This window comes from Schistosoma mansoni, chromosome W, assembly GCF_000237925.1.
Source record: "Schistosoma mansoni strain Puerto Rico chromosome W, complete genome".
Lineage (NCBI taxonomy): Eukaryota > Metazoa > Platyhelminthes > Trematoda > Strigeidida > Schistosomatidae > Schistosoma > Schistosoma mansoni.
The window spans coordinates 56,183,213-56,202,314 of NC_031502.1; the positions used below are offsets into that span (position 1 = coordinate 56,183,213).

Genomic DNA, 19,102 nt, shown 5'->3' on the forward strand with positions numbered 1-19,102 from the left:
TGATTGTGACGGTATGATAACTTAGACTGAGATCTGTTAGTTTTAGTGTACACGTTGTTTTAATTTATTTCTCCGTTTATTATATATATATCTGGTTAATCCGAGTTTCATACTACTTAGCACTTGTTTGCCGGGGGCAATTGCAATCTTGAAGAATTCGAACCCGCGCTACTGGTGAGCGATTCGGGCCTCGACTGATAAATATACGTAGATTCACCTAATTATAATCATGATAACATTAATAGGCTATACTTGATAACTAGTCACAATGTCCCCCTTTAAAGCATATCGTTTTCATTGTATTGTATTTCATAATATCCTTTATTTATATATATGTATATGATGAATTTATTCATAGGGTGTTTGGCATACGGATACAAGACGTGGTTTACAAGTTGCTATCAAAATGATGGATATTAAGCAAATGAATGAAGAGGAAACATGTGATTTTTTAAATGAAATATCAATTATGCATAGACTAGATCATCCAGATATTGTTCAACTTCTTGGTGTATGTATTGATGCAAATGTAATAAAAATTGTAAGTAAAGTAATTTACCATTAGTTATTATTGTTTATGTTCTTATATTTGTTTCCTAATTATGCTTCATAAGTGTTATTCATTATTTGCGTGTGTTTATTTATTTATTTAAACACATAAATATTGGTACAAGGAAGCACCAGATACATATGCACCGCACAAATCTCGTTCGATTTGCGTGAGGGCTCTGATACTGCCTAAGTGCCAAAACTGTTTTTTTAGGGGGCCACACCCGGAGCCTTTGACCTAAAGGTCTAACCCACAAGTCAGTGGAGCATCGTGAGGAGATGCAGTCCCATGGTAGCCGGTGACCAATAATTGGTTCATACGCCATTTGTTCTTTCAGGATACTGGAGCCCATGTGAACCATTGGTTTGGAATCAGGGTTTTCCAACTCCCCTAGGTGAACTTTCCGTGTCCACCAACCCGGTTAAAGCGTCGGACTTTCGCTTTTCGTCCTCTCAATTTCGTAAACAACAGTAGTGCAACGAGAAGGCAGTGAGTAGGACTTCTGTGTCAGAGGCTATATATTCGCGTGGCCATATGAGAGCATTTGGAGAGGGAGAGCGGACTCTCCCTACTCTCGACCGTACCAGGGTATTTGGGGGCAATTTATTGTTTATGTTCTTATATTTTTTTCTTAATTATGCTTCATAAGTGTTATTCATTATTTGTGTGTGTGAAAGGGGGGGGATACAATAAAATTAGATAAGCAAATAAATTATCTTGTCTTTTAGCTAAAAAAGACCTGGGAAAACTTATTTCCTCAGTTCTGAATACTATTGATTTTCTCTCAACGTGCTAATGAAAAAAATTAGATGGATTCTCATTTGTATCAGGTTATATGTTATATACAATTGCCCGATGTGTTACCCAGTGACCTCATGAACTGAGGATGTATACATTTCGAACCTTAAGACGGTCAAGCTTCTTAGTAATAGGTTAAAAGTAAACTGAACTGTTTTACTGTATTCGTTCTAATAAGTAGCCAGTTATCTTACCAGTATCATGTTTCAATTTCATTTCGATCCATGACTTACATATTATGTAGTGATGATAATTTTGACTAAGTACGGTTCTATTTTTTTCGGAACAATTATTTGCTGATGAGAAATATGATACCGATCAATTAATATGATAAAAATCTGGTTCAGTAATCTAGGATCTTGATTCACTACACTATAACTGCGTTCACAGAGGGTTGAAAGTTATAACGGCGTCTTCATATGAATTGTCAACTCTCAAGGCTTGGAAATGGTTATTCTTCTCTTCCTAACACTAAAAATGGTTTCAGAACTTTGTAGCAGGAGATTGACTTCAGAAGAATCTGACAAGAATGTTGGTCAGAAATTTCAATCTCAAAATAAGTCATTCCGTGAACAACAATTAATCGTCTTCAATAGCACTGAAAGATATGTGTTGTATCAATGACCTGGTTGTGTTTCAAAGTATTGTGATAACACATGCTTATTGAACGAACTGACTATTTCTAAGCTTTGCCCCATCGAAAATTTATTGTTCACATCAGTAATAGGTTATAGATTTGGAAGGGAATGTCATTAAGTTTATCCAATACTATTGAATCTTCAAATCATAGGTAAACAGTTTTAAGTTAGCTTTTTTCAGTCTGGTATTTTTTTGTCTGTTAATTATTTCTAATGCGTTGCTTACATTCACTTCATGTATTACTATCCGAAGGATGTCTGGTAATTGGACTTGTGAAGAACTTACTGTGTTTCAATTGTCAGCTCCTAAGGACGTGTTCAGAAAACATAGTAAAGGCCTTTTTCTCTATCCTTCGTATATGTGTGCTACCATAAGTACTTATAAGCTCATAGATGCACTTGGAGGTGACATCGGAAGCGTATTGGTTCATCCTTAAATGATATAATGAACATTTGATGTCGTATATTGAAACCAATTGACCATCAAGAAAGCTTCTTTTCAGTGCCATCTTGATTCTCTCATCGATTCTTCTTGAAGACAGGTTTTTCGCCATCATCGACTTATCTGGAGTATTGTATTATGTCATCGATTTCGTGTTTAAGTTTCGTTTTTTTCTGGATAAACTGTGAAGATATCGGCCAAGATAGACTCTAATGTTGATCCCATGACCATTCCATCAGCTTGTTTGTACAGTTGGTTATTGAATTGGAAATAAATCCCTTTCGTGTAAAGTAGTAATAACTTTAAAGATTTTGTTCATTTTACTAACAAGACTTAAATGTCTCCTGCTGAAATCTCATTCATATTCCATTATGCTTGCCCACCTCCTTGACCTGATTTCTTCCCTCCTGTCTTATCTAATTTTGTGGTGATAAATGTCATTTCTATTGTAAATATTCGTTTAATTTTATGTCTTAAATATTAGGAAATATTATCATGGTTGTAGTGTCTTACAATTGGGAGTTGATTCATTATTAGTAATTGTTTTTGATATCCCTCTTTATTTATTTATTTATTTGAACACATAAATATTGGTACAAAGGGGCACCAGATACATATGCGCCACACAAATCTCATTTGATTTGTGTAAGGGCTGTGATATTGCCTAGGTGCCCAAACCGAAGCAGTGGTTTTCTTACGGGACCACACCCGTAAATTATGTGTCGGAGGTGGAATTCGAACCCACGCCTACATCGTGGACCAGAACACCCAGAAGAACATTCTTGAGTCTGGCGCCTTAGACCACTTGGCCACTCCTCTTCTACTGAAAACTTAATTTGAAAATCTTTTGTTGAGGTTAGGGATTAGAGATAATTGGTTTTTTTTTAATATAAGATGATTCCCTCTTCTTTTTTTCGATATTTCTTAACTAGATGCCTACTAATTGTACGTTAAATTCTTAGCTTCTGTGTATTGAGTTATTTATCTATCATTATTTATTTATTTACTTATTTAAAGACATAAATATTGGTACAAAGGGGCACCAGATATACATGCGCTCAACAAATCTCATTTGATTTGTGTGAGGGCTGCGGTACTGCCCACGTGCCCAAACTGAAGCAGGTGGTTTTCTTAGGGGCCCACACCCGGAGCCTTTGACCGTAAGGTCTGATCCACAAGACAGTGGAGCATCGTGAGGAGATGCAGTCCCATGGTAGCCGGTGACCAATAATTGATTCATACGCCATTTGTTCTTTCAGGATACTGGAGCCCATGTGAACCATTGGTTTGTAATCAGGGTTTTCCAACTCCCCTAGGTGAATGTTCCGTGTCCACCAACTCGGTTAAAGCGTCGGACATTCACTTTTCGTCCTCTCAATTTCGTAAACAACAGTAATGCCACGAGAAGGCAGTGAGTAGGACTTCCCTAACAGAGGCTATATTACGCATGGCCATGTGAGAGCATTTGGAGAGAGAGAGCGGACTCTCCCCACTCTCGACTGTACCAGGGCATTTTGGGTCATTTATCTATCATAAATGCCATGATGCATCTGTATTGATCTAATTTTAGACACCACATCAACAAAGTCAGTCAGTCAGTCAGTCACAACGTAGAACTTCGTACGTACGTACATCAGTTCGAGTTGCCATACCACATTAGCACACAGATGCAGTTGTAGATTCAAATCCCATAGTGGTAGAAGTAGTAAGAGTATAAGCAGTAATGTGAAAGATTAGGGTTTGAAGATGTTTTCGAAGGAGTATAATCCAGTGAAATAAATTTGAAAAGAGAAAAAGGATAGGGATATGAGGAATTCAGAGGTTTAGAATTTGGTAAGATGAAATTATCATAATAATTACGAAAGTAGTGGAAATAATGTTTAGATTAACGGTAGAAGGACAATATTAAGCATATATAATATAATTCATAAGGAAAGGATTTATTCCTCAATTGAAGTAGTTTGCATCAACCTACATGACACCATCCTACGATCAATGACTTAATAGAACTGATCCCACATTTTGATGTATATTGTCTTAGAATTTTTTCAACCTACTCTTACATCAGTGAACATTGCTCGTCAGAGTAGTCGGTGATTGTTCATATGTAATGCATCTTCCAACTATTTCATTCGGTAAAGATCCTTAATCTCATCAATTTTCTCACCATCTTTACCAGTCTTTGTCATAGCTTTAAGCATGAAACCTGTATCGATTAAACCGTTGATTGATGTTGATCAGATTAGTTGGGCTGTTCGGATTAATGCTTTGATTTTATAAAATAAATAGATGATGTTAATAGTAAAAGTTACAATAAAACTTGGATCGAGTCAGCAGGATTCAAACCAGTAACGTTTTACCACTTATTATTGAGGCTGTCTTAAATAGTATAGTTGTTTGTTCATGAATATTCCAATGTTTTTTAAAGAGAACTTCATTCATTACTCTTCACAACGATTATTGACACACTGGGATAATCATTTAACTCAATAGTCACAAAGCACGTTGTCTTACTAAACCACTACTCTGATACCTATTAATATTGATTAAGTGAAGCGGGTTTCGAATCCACAATTCAGACAATTGAAAGACAAATTGTCATAGTCAATCATCTACCTACTAAATAATTTGTGGCTACTATTTATATCATTATTCATTAATAGTATGTCTCACTGATCACAACTGATAACATTGTCCATGTTTATTATTTAACCCATTGTTATCAGCCCCCAAATGCCCTGGTATGACCGAGAGTGGGGAGAATCCGCTCTCCCTCTCCAAATGCTCTCACATGGCCATGCGTAATATAGCCTCTGTTAGGGAAGTCCTACTCACTGCCTTCTCGTTGCATTACTGTTGTTTACGAAATTGAGAGGACGAAAAGTGAATGTCCGACGCTTTAACCGAGTTGGTGGACACGGAACATTCACCTAGGGGAGTTGGAAAACCCTGATTACAAACCAATGGTTCACATGGGCTCCAGTATCCTGAAAGAACAAATGGCGTATGAATCAATTATTGGTCACCGGCTACCATGGGACTGCATCTCCTCACGATGCTCCACTGTCTTGTGGATCAGACCTTTCAGTCAAAGGCTCCGGGTGTGGGCCCCTAAGAAAACCACCTGCTTCAGTTTGGGCACGTGGGCAGTACCGCAGCCCTCACACAAATCAAATGAGATTTGTTGAGCGCATGTATATCTGGTGCCCCTTTGTACCAATATTTATGTGTTTAAGTGAATAAATAAATAAACCATTGTTATCAACTGTAGGTAGAATTGGTTTGTTGCATAACTAGAATGTTGTCACTAATTGTCCAACTTGATTTGTAAAAAACTAATATTGTTCTTTATCCACCCCGTACATTATTTTTATCATAAATAAATATCAGCTGGACAATAATAATAGAGAACGGGACTATAATACTGTTCGTATGTTACATTTTGTTCTAAATGTCGCTTCATCGATGTGAACCATGAAGTTTAAGGTGTTGAGATCTCGTGGTTGAACACAGCAACTCTTTAACCATGGAGATTAAAATCTACTGGTTTCTATCTTTAAAAAAATTTGATATATTTGACTTCCGGCGTCCAATGTGTTCGTATCCATTAAGCTACTGAATCCAAATAACCAATAACTTATTCAACAAATGTGAAAGTGTTAGCTCAGTAGATAATGCATTATTGCTTGAAGCTAAAGGTATTAGTTTCGAGTCCCAATATAAATATGGAAACTAGGATCCAGGTACATCCATCTGGCAAGTCCTAGAGAGGACAAAGTGTTGCTAACCATATTCGAAGTATACTAAAGTTCGTAACAAAGTTTGTATTGAAACGATTCATAGCACTACAGAGATTGATCAAATTCACTTGGTATTATTTGTTTGAATCTTCTCATTGATGTTTTAGGACTGCAATTGATCAGTCCAAAACATCGATCGGAAGATTTAAACAAATAATACCAAGTGAATTTAAACTTCACCCCATTGCAACAAACAAGTGGCTCTCAGGACTCAATAGCTGAGTGGATAACGCGATGGTGTTTGAAGCTAAAGGTACTGGGTTGGAGTCTCAGAGTGAACATCAACTCTAAGATGTAGGTACATCCAGCTAATGAGTCCCAAATAGGACGAAACGCGCGTCCTGAATTCCATTGCTAGCCACTATCCATCTTTGCTTATAGAGATTGATCATTCGATGTCTTGAATTTCATGGTGTAGGAGTAAGTTGGAAGAAAGCTAAGGGTGACCAGACCAAAACGTGGCACAAATCCATGAAGTCACTGACAAGTGGACAGAGCTATGTTGGTGGGTGTAGACTACCTGGTTGGGATTCGCAAGATGATATCCATCGATGGTTAGAGACCTTGAATGACATGGCTCGAAATCATTTGCAATGGCGAAGGTGCATCCACTCTTTGTCTTCTGCCAAATTCTAATCTTCTGAATTCTTCATGTTTCTATCTTTTTTCTCTTTTCCAATTTATTTCACTGCATTATGCTCCTTCAATAACATCTTCAAACCTTAATCTTTCGGATTACTGCTTATACTCTTACTACTTCTACCACTATAGGATTTGAATGGACAACTGTATCTATGTGTTAATGTGGTATGGCAACTCGAACTGATGTACGTACGTACGAAGTTCTACGTTGTGACTTACTGACTGACTTGAATTTCAACACGAGATTATCAAAAACTCTGAATGATTATTTATTTAAACGTTAACCCAAATAAAATTAATTTTTTCAGTTCACAATAAGAATAACAGGTTTATGCACTTGTTAAAGTTTGATCGACATACAAAACGTGTTTTAAACACTTTGTCCTTAGATAATATGTTCTTTAATGAATAATAATAATAATGTCCTTGTTCTGCTTACTCTGACATTTTAATCATACTTTTGATTGTCAATTCGACCTTACTTTCATTCAAAAAAGTTGTTTTAACTGGTTGTTGTACGTGTGTGTGTGTGTTATCCTACTTTATTTCCGATACCTGCTTCGGTTTGGGAACCCAGGCAGTATCACAGCCCTCACACAAATCAAATGAGATTTATGTGGCGTATATATATATCTGGTGCCTCTTTCGTACCAATATTTATTTGTTTAAATTAAATAAATAAATAATTTCCGATATAGTGTATTGCACCAACCCCACTAGACATTTTTCATTAATTGTCGTTCTCGATTTAGTTAGTCAGTCAGTTATCTACAACGTAGAACTAGGCACATAAATACATCGGTCTACGTCGCCATACCTCATTAGCACAGCAAGATGAACACTAAATTCATAAAGGCAGCTACTTCGATGGTAGTAATATATATAAGAAAGATTGTGTATCGGGATATAGTACAGAAAGAAAGAATTAGTTCGTAGAAAGAAATGTATAAAGTAATTTTAACCTCACAGTTTAAGGGAAGACATAGAGTGTGTATATACATCTAGGTCATTGTAATCGATTCTGAGCCATGTCACTCAGAGTCTCCAACCATTGGTTTCGATAGTCACGCGGACCCCAACCAAATAGTCTGCATCTACCAATATAGCTCAAACTAGAACCTAGTGACCTTAAGGACTGATGCTACATTTTGGTTTGGCCACCCCTAACTTTCTTCCAATCGTCTCCAACACTAGTCAGTATTCGTGTCATGGTGGTCGGTGGTTGGACAGAGGGAGTCGATTGTTATTTATTTCGATATTCATCTACCGAATGTAGATTTATATACCTGTCTTTAAGTGATATTGTTTATGTAACTACTTGGCTGCCCAAGTCCAAAGCAGGTGAAACCAGGTTCAATCGTTTGATATATTGCTTAGAAACTAATTCCTTTGACCAAAAAGTCACTAATGTATTTGACTTGGTCTATAAAATATTGGACACACATAGTTGAACATAGATCGCTACAAATAATTTTTGTAACTGTATAGTCCCTTCAACGTGGGAAGACAAAGAGTGTATACACCTTTGTCTTCCCTTAAACTGTGAGATTAAAATTGCTTCATATCTGTCTTTCTTCCTGTACTATATCCTCATACACAACCTTTCTTTTATATATTACCACTACTAAATTAACTGCTTCTATGAATCCGGTGTTCATCTTTTTGTGCTTATGAGGTATGGCAACTTGGACTGATGCATATATACGCTTGGTCCTACGTTGTAGCTGACTGACTGAGGTGAGATATTTCTATTATTACAACAAATCTTCTTTCCAACTACTAGTTGTTGGTTTATATCAACACTTTATCTAAAACTTAGGTCTCTTCAAGTTGTCCTTCAACTTTAGTTGTTTCTTTTTTTTCCAACTAACGTCTCAACTGATTTATGTAAAAAAATGATTTATTTTTGTGATATTCCACATTGATGAACACTAACAATACATCCATAATGACAACTATATGAGCTTATATTCAATTTTTAGTATATTATGAATCTTATTTAAGATATTGTGGTACTCTTCAGCAGTGCGCATCCACGATCCCGCCTCGCGAGATTCGAACCTAGGACCTATCAGTCTCGCGCGCGAGCGCTTAATCACTAGACCACTGAGCTGGCATCCAAAGGTGTTAATGTCTAACTTCAACGAATCCATGGAGTTGAGCAACCGTTCACCGATTGTCTTCAGTTAGTTACTATTTCACAACAGACCCGGTTGAACTCCACTGGTCACTGCTTCTCACTAGAACTCCATGAAATACCCCTTGAAGCTAATCACTAGTGAGCATATGTTGATTAATATCAGGAGGGGTTTTGTGAATATTATTGTAATTTTAACAGTTGAAATCATGAGCCAATTGAAGCTAGACCACCATCGAAAACCTGGAAGCACTGGACGGCTCTTTCGTCCTATTGTGGGACTCCTCAGCAGTGCGCATTCACGACTCCGTCTCGCAAGATCCGAACCCAGTACCTATCAGTCTCGCGAGCGAGCACTTAACCACTAGACCACTGAACCGGCATCCATGGTGGTCTAGCTTCAATTGACTCATGATTTCAACTATAAAATTATTGAAATCTCCATAAAACCCCTTCTGATAAGATATAATTGTTAATTTATTGACCATTTAACTGTTTATAGAGTTGAGATCATGAGTCAATTGAAGCTAGACCACCATGGAAAACCTGGAAGCATTGGACGGCCGTTTCGTCCTATTATGGGACTCCTCAGCAGTGCGCATCCACGAACCCACTCTCGCGGGATTCGAACCCAGGACCTACCAGTTTCGAGCCGAAGCCCTTAACCGATAGACCACTGAGCTGGCATCCAACGGTGTTAATGTCTAACTGTTTGTTTCTTCATATATTCATGTGTATATGTATAGAATTATTTGAAAAAAAATTTTTTTGTTCTTTTTAAAGTAGCACACACTGTGTAAACAGATCAACAGATAAACTCATCTTGTTGTGCTAATGAGATATGGCAACTTGGACTGATGCATATATGTGCCTGGTCCTACGTTGTAGCTGACTGACTGACTGACTGCAACAGCAATACTTGGACAGTTTTTTTTTTCACTTTTTTTTTCGTTTCTCATTTGTATGTTTGTTTGTTTTTTGTTGTTGTTGTTGTTGCCGTTGTTTTTCATTTTGGTCCGTAAATTTTTGTATGACTAAGCATTTTAATATTGAAATGGTAGTCTAATTGATACTGTGTCGTGTAATTTGAACTTGATTTTTATATTTTACATTTCTATCAGTCTAATTATGAATAATTGTAGGTTATGTAGGGGTATGTAATAGATGAATAATTATTAATGACCAGAATTGAAGTGTAAAGATTTACTATTTTAACTAGAAGTGATGATGATGATGATATGATTGAAATTGTGAAGGGAATTCAAAAACAAAAACAATACTAAAGTTAAGCAAAGATGGATAGTGGCTAGCAGTGGAGTGCAGGATGCACGTTTCGTCCCATTTGGGACTCGTCAGCTTGGATGTACCTACATCTCAGAGTTGATGTTCACTCTAGGACTAGAACCAAGTATCTTTCGCTTCAAACACCATCGCATTATCCATTCAGCTATTGAGTCCTGGTTGCCACTTGCTTGTGCAATGGGGTTAAGTTTAAAATCACTTGGTAATACGCACAGTATGCATATATACCAATTAGAGACTGACCAGTTGCAATCCTGAAAAAACATCAATGGGAAGATTTAAATAAAAAATACCAAGTGAATTTAACACTAAGGTTTATTACAACAGCTTTGCGACACCATATACTACTACTAATTAGTGTGAGTAGTTGAGATCCATCTATGTTAATTGACAATTTTGGTTGAAGTATATTGATCTAAATAATTCATATAGATTAAACAGGGTAAATTATTTAGGATATATAGTAATGGGATTGATAACTGCTTTTTACTTCAAATTACTAACTTAACTGGTAGGTCCTGGGTTCGAATCTCGTGAGGCGGGATCGTGGATACGCACCGCTGAGGAGTCCCATGATAGGATGAAACGGCCGTCCAGTGCTTCCACGTTTTCCATAGTGGTCTAGCTTCAATGGACTAATGATCTCAACTCTATACTTACTTAAGTCTTTAGATAGACTTATATAAAAAAAACAGCACAACTGACTAGTAAAAGTCTTTTTTTCTAACAGGTTGGTATGTTTAACATAAAAATGAACAAATTTGAAAGTTACTTAAGACGGGAGCGTTTCTAAGATGAGAATTTTGTAGTTCACAAGTGCACTAATAAGATTTTGGACCTGACCATCATGTTTATAATGTAATCCACCTTATCAATAACTATACAAAATATTTTAAATTCATCTAGATATTCCAAAAAACATAACTATCTAAATCAATCATATCCAGATATACTGCTAGTGTACTATACTTTAGACCAATCACTTACTTTAGTTTCGCCTGTTACTCCCAATGGAGCATAGGCCGCCGACCAGCATTCTACAACCCACTCTATCCTGGGCCTTCCTTTCTAGTTCTATCCAAATTTTGTTCATTCTTCTCATGTCTGTTTCCATTTCTCGGCGTAATGTGTTCTTTGGTCTTCCTCTTCTCCTTTGGCCTTGAGGATTCCATGTGAGTGCTTGCCTTTTGACGCAGTTGGGTGATTTCCTCAAAGTGTGTCCTATCCACTTCCAGCGTTTCTTACTCATTTCTTCCTCCACTTCAATCTGGTTTGTTCTCTTCCACAATAGGTTGTTGCTGATAGTGTCTGGCCAACGGATCCGAAGTATTTGGTGTAGACAACTGTTAATAAACACCTGTATCTTCTGGATGATGACTTTCGTAGTTCTCCACGTCTCCACCCCATACAGTAGAACCGTCTTGACATTTGTATTGAAAATTCTGATATTGGTGTTGGTTGACAATTGTTTTGAGTTCCAGATGTTCTTCAATTGTAGATATGCTGCTCTTGCCTTGCCGATCCACGCTCTCACATCTGCATCAGATCCACCGACTTTAGACCCATAAAATACTATTATTTAACCACTGCGCAACCCATATATGGACCATAGCTACTCCTCTCATCATCAGTCGTATCTGTATAAAGAAGTCTGGAATATTTTGTCCTGTTCTGGACTTATCATTTAGGGCGAAATCCGTATAGTAAATTCCACATTTTCAGGCATTATTAAAAAAAGTTGATCCGATTAATCTTCATAAAACCATGTTTCTCTATCGTTAATACTGATATGGATTACTTTACGCCAACATAAACAAAACGTAGATTACCTTATGTTCAACCTGGATAGAGGATAGCAATTGAGTTCTGGACGTACGTTTTGTCTTATTTGAGACTCTTCGACCGAATGTACCTGCGTTTTCCGGTGTTGATGTTCATGATAAAACTCAAAATTTTTAGCTTAAAATCTTGATATGCTCTCTACTAAAACACCTTATTTTCGATTATTATAACAGTGAGTATTTCTATATGTTATGAATTCCCCTTAACATTATTAAAAGTCAATTTCATCTCTACCAATTTTGTTATTATTACTTAGTAATATATTTTCGTTACATTTTTTCTATTTTGTATATATTTCTAGGTCACTGAACTTGCTCCACTTCGTTCTCTACTAGAATGTTTACGTGAATCTGAATTAAGATCCAGTTTCTCTGTTCCTGTCTTGCATAAATTCTCAATACAAATTGCTCGAGGAATGAGTTATTTAGAAGAATGTGGTCTTGTACATCGTGATTTGGCGGCTAGAAATGTTCTAGTATTTTCAAAAGATATTGTAAGTAATACAAAAACTGAACTATTCAATTACTATTATTATTATTATTATTATTATTATTATCCACTTAATAAGAATAACAATCGTGTGTTCACCCATAATCAGTTTTTAGATGGATTTAACAAAGTGATTGGATTTAATCAAGCGAGAAGGCGGACAATAAAACATTGAGTAACACTGGATAAGAATCACACTTTGCTACTAATTTTAATTTGATTTTGGAAAGTGTGAACTTTCATATTCTGATTCATTGATCTAACTGGAATCATGAAGGAAAGGTTATAGGTTTGATTCCATCTAAAATTGTAAATTTACATTTTCACAAAGCCTTAAACTAAGTTTGAACAATCGTTGAATCCCGTCACTGAAGTTTTATGACTCGTCAGCTAGTGGCATTTCTTAAACTAACAAAAAGTATTTTTCGTTGAGTATCCCGATTATCTTATGTTAGTTTCTTTTTCTTAACTTCATTTGAAATGTGTATAAGTTCTTAGCGCACATTGAATATTGGGTTTATTTTCAATAGTCTTACACCAAATATCGAATAACTAACTTTAGCCTAAGACATGAATGCTATCTAAACATCCAGGCGGGTTCGTATGACCTTTGTACCGTTAGAGATTCTGCCATAAAATCTATCATATTTCATTTATGTTGATGTAGGTTTTACTTCTAATCTCTTTTGGTCTTCACATATTTTGTCAATATGGAAGGAAGTTCTTTGTCTGACTTACTATTTAAAGAGGCTACGTGTTTTGGGCCATTACTCGATATTTACTATTACAATTTGTAAATTCACGTTTGCTACCTTTTATTCTATTCTGTTCTCTATTATCGATTACCACGATGCGTTATGCTGACCAGTGTGGGGGATGGTTGGAAGAAAGTTAGGGGCGGCCAAACCAAAACGTGGCATCAGTGCTTGAAGTCACTAACTTCTAGTCTGAGCCATGTTGGCAGATATAGACTACCTGGTTGGGGTCCGCGTGACTATCGTAACCAATGGTTTTAGACTCTGTGTGATATGGCTGAGAATCGATCACAATGGTTTAGGTGTATACACTCTTTATCTTCCCTTAAACCTTAAGATTAAAATTGCTTCATAACTTTCTTCCTTCCTATACAATATCCTTATATACAACCTATCTTTTATGTACTACCACCACTAAATTAACTATTTCTATGAATCCGGTGTTCATCTTGCTGTGCTAACGAGGTATGGCAACTTGGACCGATGCATAAATGTGCCTGGTCCTACGTTGTAGCTGACTGACTGACTGGCTGATCGTTTCCTGGATATTTAAGAGAAATTTCTCTAGATAACGTAGAGTATTGAGGTAAATTGTGAATCTTTTGATGAGATTGTCGATAAGCATTTGAAATATTTCAAACTGGCAAGTTTTATGTTGTAAGATACAAAAACCATCTGTATTCTAGTGTTTTTCATCCGACATGTTAGGCTTCTCTACACTAACATTTGTGAATCACTCTAGATGGTTGAAATGAAATCTGTAATAGAAAATAACTTCATTATTTAGCATTCACTGACTAGCTGAATAGAAAAATGACTAAAAATGTTAGTTACAACATACCTATTAAACTTTTTCTCGATTGAACAACTGGTTGTTATCACTGGTCCTCATAATTACAAATGGATGTAGCTCAGAGGTGACCAGAACTAAATGGTGTAGTGAACAAAGACTTGGTGAGTGTTATAATTTCTCTTTATTACTACCCAGCTATTCCTATTGCTTAGTATTATTGAACACTACTTCACTCGACGAGTCCTCAAATCAGAACACGGTTGAACAGGAACGAAATTACATTCCAAATAACAAGGGTAGATGGAAGTAGGAAGCACAATAAAGAAAACGTTAGTATATTTATGGTTTTTACATAAGGTGATTCTAGAATCTTCTCCATGTATCCGCTAGCGCTGATTGGATAAGAAAGCGAATCAGCATGCACCAACACAATATTGCACGGAACGTGCTTTGATCCTATCTATATTCCGCTAACAGTGGGCAAGACCGATTTATTGTTTAACGCGAAATTACAGAGTACGTTCGTAAAATATGAAAATCATGTATTAAATACATCATTTACACATGTTTATGTTGTCTTTTACATACTCCATTATTCCTCTAATTCCGTTGTTCTCTTCATTTTAATTTTCTGCTGCCAGCCATTCCACTTCTGGTTGGTGCTATATACTACTTATATCTGTCAGCATAGGTAGCATATATCACAGTAGTAGTGTTAGAGTTGCACTCCTTATATTATCTTCCATAGACAATGTTAATATTAAATATGTTAGCATAAAGTGAAACACTTGATCATACTACTAGTTAATGAACTTTTTTAAGTTGTACATGACTGCTATCTGCTGGTCCTTCATCATTACCCGTTTGGTGTCCTAAGTGTTATACCCTAGTGAAGACATAAGTACGGGCAACTTCCGGGATCTAGTAGTCGATCATTATTTTATTTATGTTTCTATTGTATAACTATTCAGCGATTAGATTGTATCTATCTATATTCATCTTATTATATGCTTCATTTTGACCTATTGATTATTATTATTATACGATTTACTGTTCCTAAATTATACTCAGTTTATTGATTATTGTATCCCACGTTCACAGCCACATTCGGCTTGATCTTGTACAGATATTATTTTCTATTTTATGGTGTGATGCGGTCTGTCTGTCTGGTATATAAACTGAGTATGCTTGAAATAATCGATTCGCATAACAGAAGCTGTAATTGGTGTTCTGGACTTAATTGGAAGGGCTAGAAGGACAAGGGACCGATAAGGATGCTAGATTGCTCATACTGGTCAAACGTCATTGACTGGCACAGCATTGAGATTAGAAAAGTCGTATTTCGATTGGTGAATAATTCATGTGATAAAAAGCCGGATGTAAGACCATAACAGATTAGCATACGGCCTTCTTTATTTTTTAAATTCATAACACTAAGACTGAAGCAATTCAGTAGAGCTTGAAACTCTATCAGATATAAATCAGACTATAAAATAGTAACAATCCTACTATGGTTTTCTTTCGCATCATAAAACCTCTTTAATTAAAAAAATATCCTTCTTGGCTATATTTTTAACTGGACTGTATTCTGCCATTACATAGTATATCTTGTTCACGTATATATTTTTTTCTCTTTGATTGTATTTCTCTTCCCTCTTTTATTTCTTAAGATTCATCTTTTTATTTTTGCACTATTTTTTGTCCCCCAGTTGTACCTGAATTAAATTCAATAAAAGTCATAGTCTTAATAGTCAGTCAGTCAGCTACAATGTAGGACCAGGCATATTTATGCATCGGTCCAAGTTGCCATACCTACATTAGCACAACAAGACGAACATCGGATTCATAGAAGTAGTTAATTTAGTGGTGGTGGTGGTAGTAAATAAAAGATACCTTGTATATAAGGATATAGTACAGATACTCTTAATAAGTCACAGATGTATACTTATAAATTGTTTATAAAATGTTTCCTTATGACAAAATTAATCTCCAATAACATTTCTAATAAGATCATTTAAACAAGGAAACATAATAACGTTCATTAATAATATGAATGAATAAAAAAAATGATCCTTCTGTTGTATCGGCTTTAGTTATATAAATATTAGATGATCCATTATAGTGTATTATCTTTATTATCTTTAAATAATCTATATTAAGTAAATAGATTTCTGTAATTCAATGTTTTTCTTTTATAAAATTTAACTTTTTCATATAACAAATGTTTCATTTATGTATATATACTTACTTACGCCTGTTACTCCTTGTGGAGGAGCATAGACCGCACACCAGTATCCTCTATCCAAGCCTGTCCTAGGCAATCCTTTCGAGTTCTTCCCAGTTGTTATTCATCGTTTTCATATCTGCTTCTATTTCCCGCATGTAGCTCTTATAGTTATTTATTTATTTGAACACATAAATATTGGTACAAAGGGGGCACCACATGTATATGCGCCACACAAATCCAATGAGATTTGTGTGAGGGCTATAATACTGCCCGGGTGCCCAAACTAAAGCAGGTGGTTTTCTTAGGGGGACACACCCAGAGCCTTTGATCTAAAGATCTGATCCACAAGGCAGTGGAGCATCGTAAGGAGATGCAGTCCCATGGTAGCCGATGACCAACGATTGATTCATACGCCATTTGTTCCTTCAAGATACTGGAGCTCATGTGTACCATTGGTTTGTAATCAGGGTTTTCCAACTCCCCTAGGTGAACTTTCTGTGTCCATCAACCCGGTTAAAGCTCTGAACATTCGGTTTTCGTCCTCTCACTTTCGTAAACAACAGTGATGCTGCGAGAAGGCAGTGAGTAGGAATTCCCTGACAGAGGCTATATACAGGTGGCTATATGAGAGCATTTGGAGAGGGAGAGCGGACTCTCCTCACTCTCGACCGTACCAAGGCATTTGGGAGCTCTTTCAGAGTTAGTGCCGTTCCCAAGCCCGGGTAAAGCAGGAGGGTTGGGCATGGGGTTAGCGACCCCATCCCGTAGAAAAAATAACTCGTTAAAAATCGCTTACCAGAAAAAATATATATACTTTAAACAATACATTTTGAAATTCTACTCGGAATATATACAAAACTGAGTTTACGTACATATATATATGTGTGTGTTTGTGTCTGGCACAACCCCCTAACTTTCGTTTCTTTTTGACATATACGTACATGAAATAAACGTTTATAGGAAAACGATAATTTAACACTATGAAACGTGTAATTCTTTGTTCCAACTTACTATGTTATCTATTTACGAGATTTTAGTTAGTCAAGTAGATTTAATTACTTGAAATGAAGTCCCGTGTTACAGGTTTGGGTAATTGGTTCGTATCATCAGTCATTTTCGAGATCTATATGAATTCTAGTTAGCTCTTAGTACTTGAATATAGATCATGGTTATGATACATCACAAACTGATTGAACTTGGAAATGTAGACTATTTGATGGTAGGCAACTGAAGTAGCCGAAAGGTAACGTATTTTCTGCGAAACTTGATGTTTATTGGTTCAATGCCTATCAGTGTTGTAGGTACACACTGTTGAATAGTTGAAAACTAAAACGAAATAATTGTTCAGCGCCTTCTGGTGTACAATGATTTTCTAGCTGAATTCAGTCCGTCGAGGAAAAAGAACCTATCTGTGTATACGAGATTGTTAAATTGGATTCCTATTCTTTTAATAAATTCATATGCTGAACCACTGATACCGTTTTCTGTATTAAACTCCCTAAAGATCTAACGGGAAGTTGTAACTTGAGGCGCCAAGTATATTGGGAACAAACAATACTGTCTATCAATCAATATACTGGCCGTCTAGTTATATCAGTCATTTACTATTGATTATTGAGTGTTCAATGTCATATTGGTCTAGTCCCTAGTGCTGATCGAATTCTGTCGATCAATGTACAATCTGATAACTAAAACGGAATCTATGTTAAGTAGGATGTCCTACCAACTACCTCCAATTATTTCATATCAATGGTTTATCAGTGGCATACATTTACATTTGAAAACAACTAAATTTGATAGTCATGATTCCAATTGTTGATTGGTTCAGTGAACTTGTGAACTACAGAATCCTTAAGTTTAGACTACTTTCTCATAATCGAACATTAAATTAATCCACTATGTTCAAATTGATCAATCCAGTACCTAAATATTGCTTTATTCTTTTATTTTCTATCTACAGGTAAAAATTAGCGATTTCGGCATGAGTCGTGCTCTTCAACTAGGCAAATCATATTATCAATCAAATTTCAATGTTAATCTTAAACTTCCAATTGCATGGTGTGCACCAGAATGTATACATGATTTATTATTTACTATACATTCAGATATTTGGGCTTATGGTATTACATTATGGGAGATATTCACTTATGGATTTACACCATGGGCTGGTCTTACTGGTCGACAAATATTAGAAATGATCGATACACCACGTTTTGGTCGGTTAGATCAACCAGATTCTTGCCCAGATCCAATTTATGATGCTGTGATGCGAGCATGTTGGGCCCATGAACCAAAAGCTAGACCAACATTTGCCCAATTACTAGGTAAATTATTTTTCAGAGGTTTTGTGGAGTTTAGTTTAATTATCCTGTTTTTATAGGTTGTATTCGTTACAGGTTGATCTCACTAGTAACTTACTGTAAGATATTCTTAACGTTCTGGTGAATATTGTAACTGGCGAAAGACTTCAGATGTATCGAGATTTAAACTGTTGTCACTGATGTTAGTAATTGGTCGTTGTACCATATATATCGCAAATTTATTGGAATTGGAATTTTAGGAATGGATGCAGACCCTGCGGTCTGTAGTTTCTGGGTTTAACCCATGGTACCAGCCATTAGTTCGCACTTCTGAAGGGTTCTAAACTCGGACGAAACAGCCATCCAGTCCTCTCTGATATCCATCGC

At 36.1% G+C, this 19,102-nt stretch overlaps 1 protein-coding gene and 2 non-coding genes across 3 annotated transcripts in view; 1 reads left to right on the forward strand and 2 right to left on the reverse strand.

The window, feature by feature from the left end:
* The window catches only part of Smp_162900 (tyrosine kinase), a gene marked incomplete at both ends in the record, with an annotated part of 78,041 nt that overhangs the window by 6,465 nt on the left and 52,474 nt on the right, over positions 1 to 19,102 (forward strand). Inside the window, 3 exons of the mRNA XM_018790241.1 lie at positions 359 to 541; positions 12,453 to 12,644; positions 18,376 to 18,739. Coding sequence (XP_018655604.1) covers positions 359 to 541; positions 12,453 to 12,644; positions 18,376 to 18,739 — 739 coding nt within the window. The remainder of the gene's footprint in view (positions 1 to 358; positions 542 to 12,452; positions 12,645 to 18,375; positions 18,740 to 19,102) is intronic.
* Smp_tRNA_01695_Leu_CAA.1.1 lies at positions 3,149 to 3,245 on the reverse strand. Its single transcript has one exon. It is a non-coding gene (tRNA).
* Positions 9,618 to 9,689, reverse strand: Smp_tRNA_01430_Pseudo_CGA.1.1. The gene has a single exon. It is a non-coding gene (tRNA).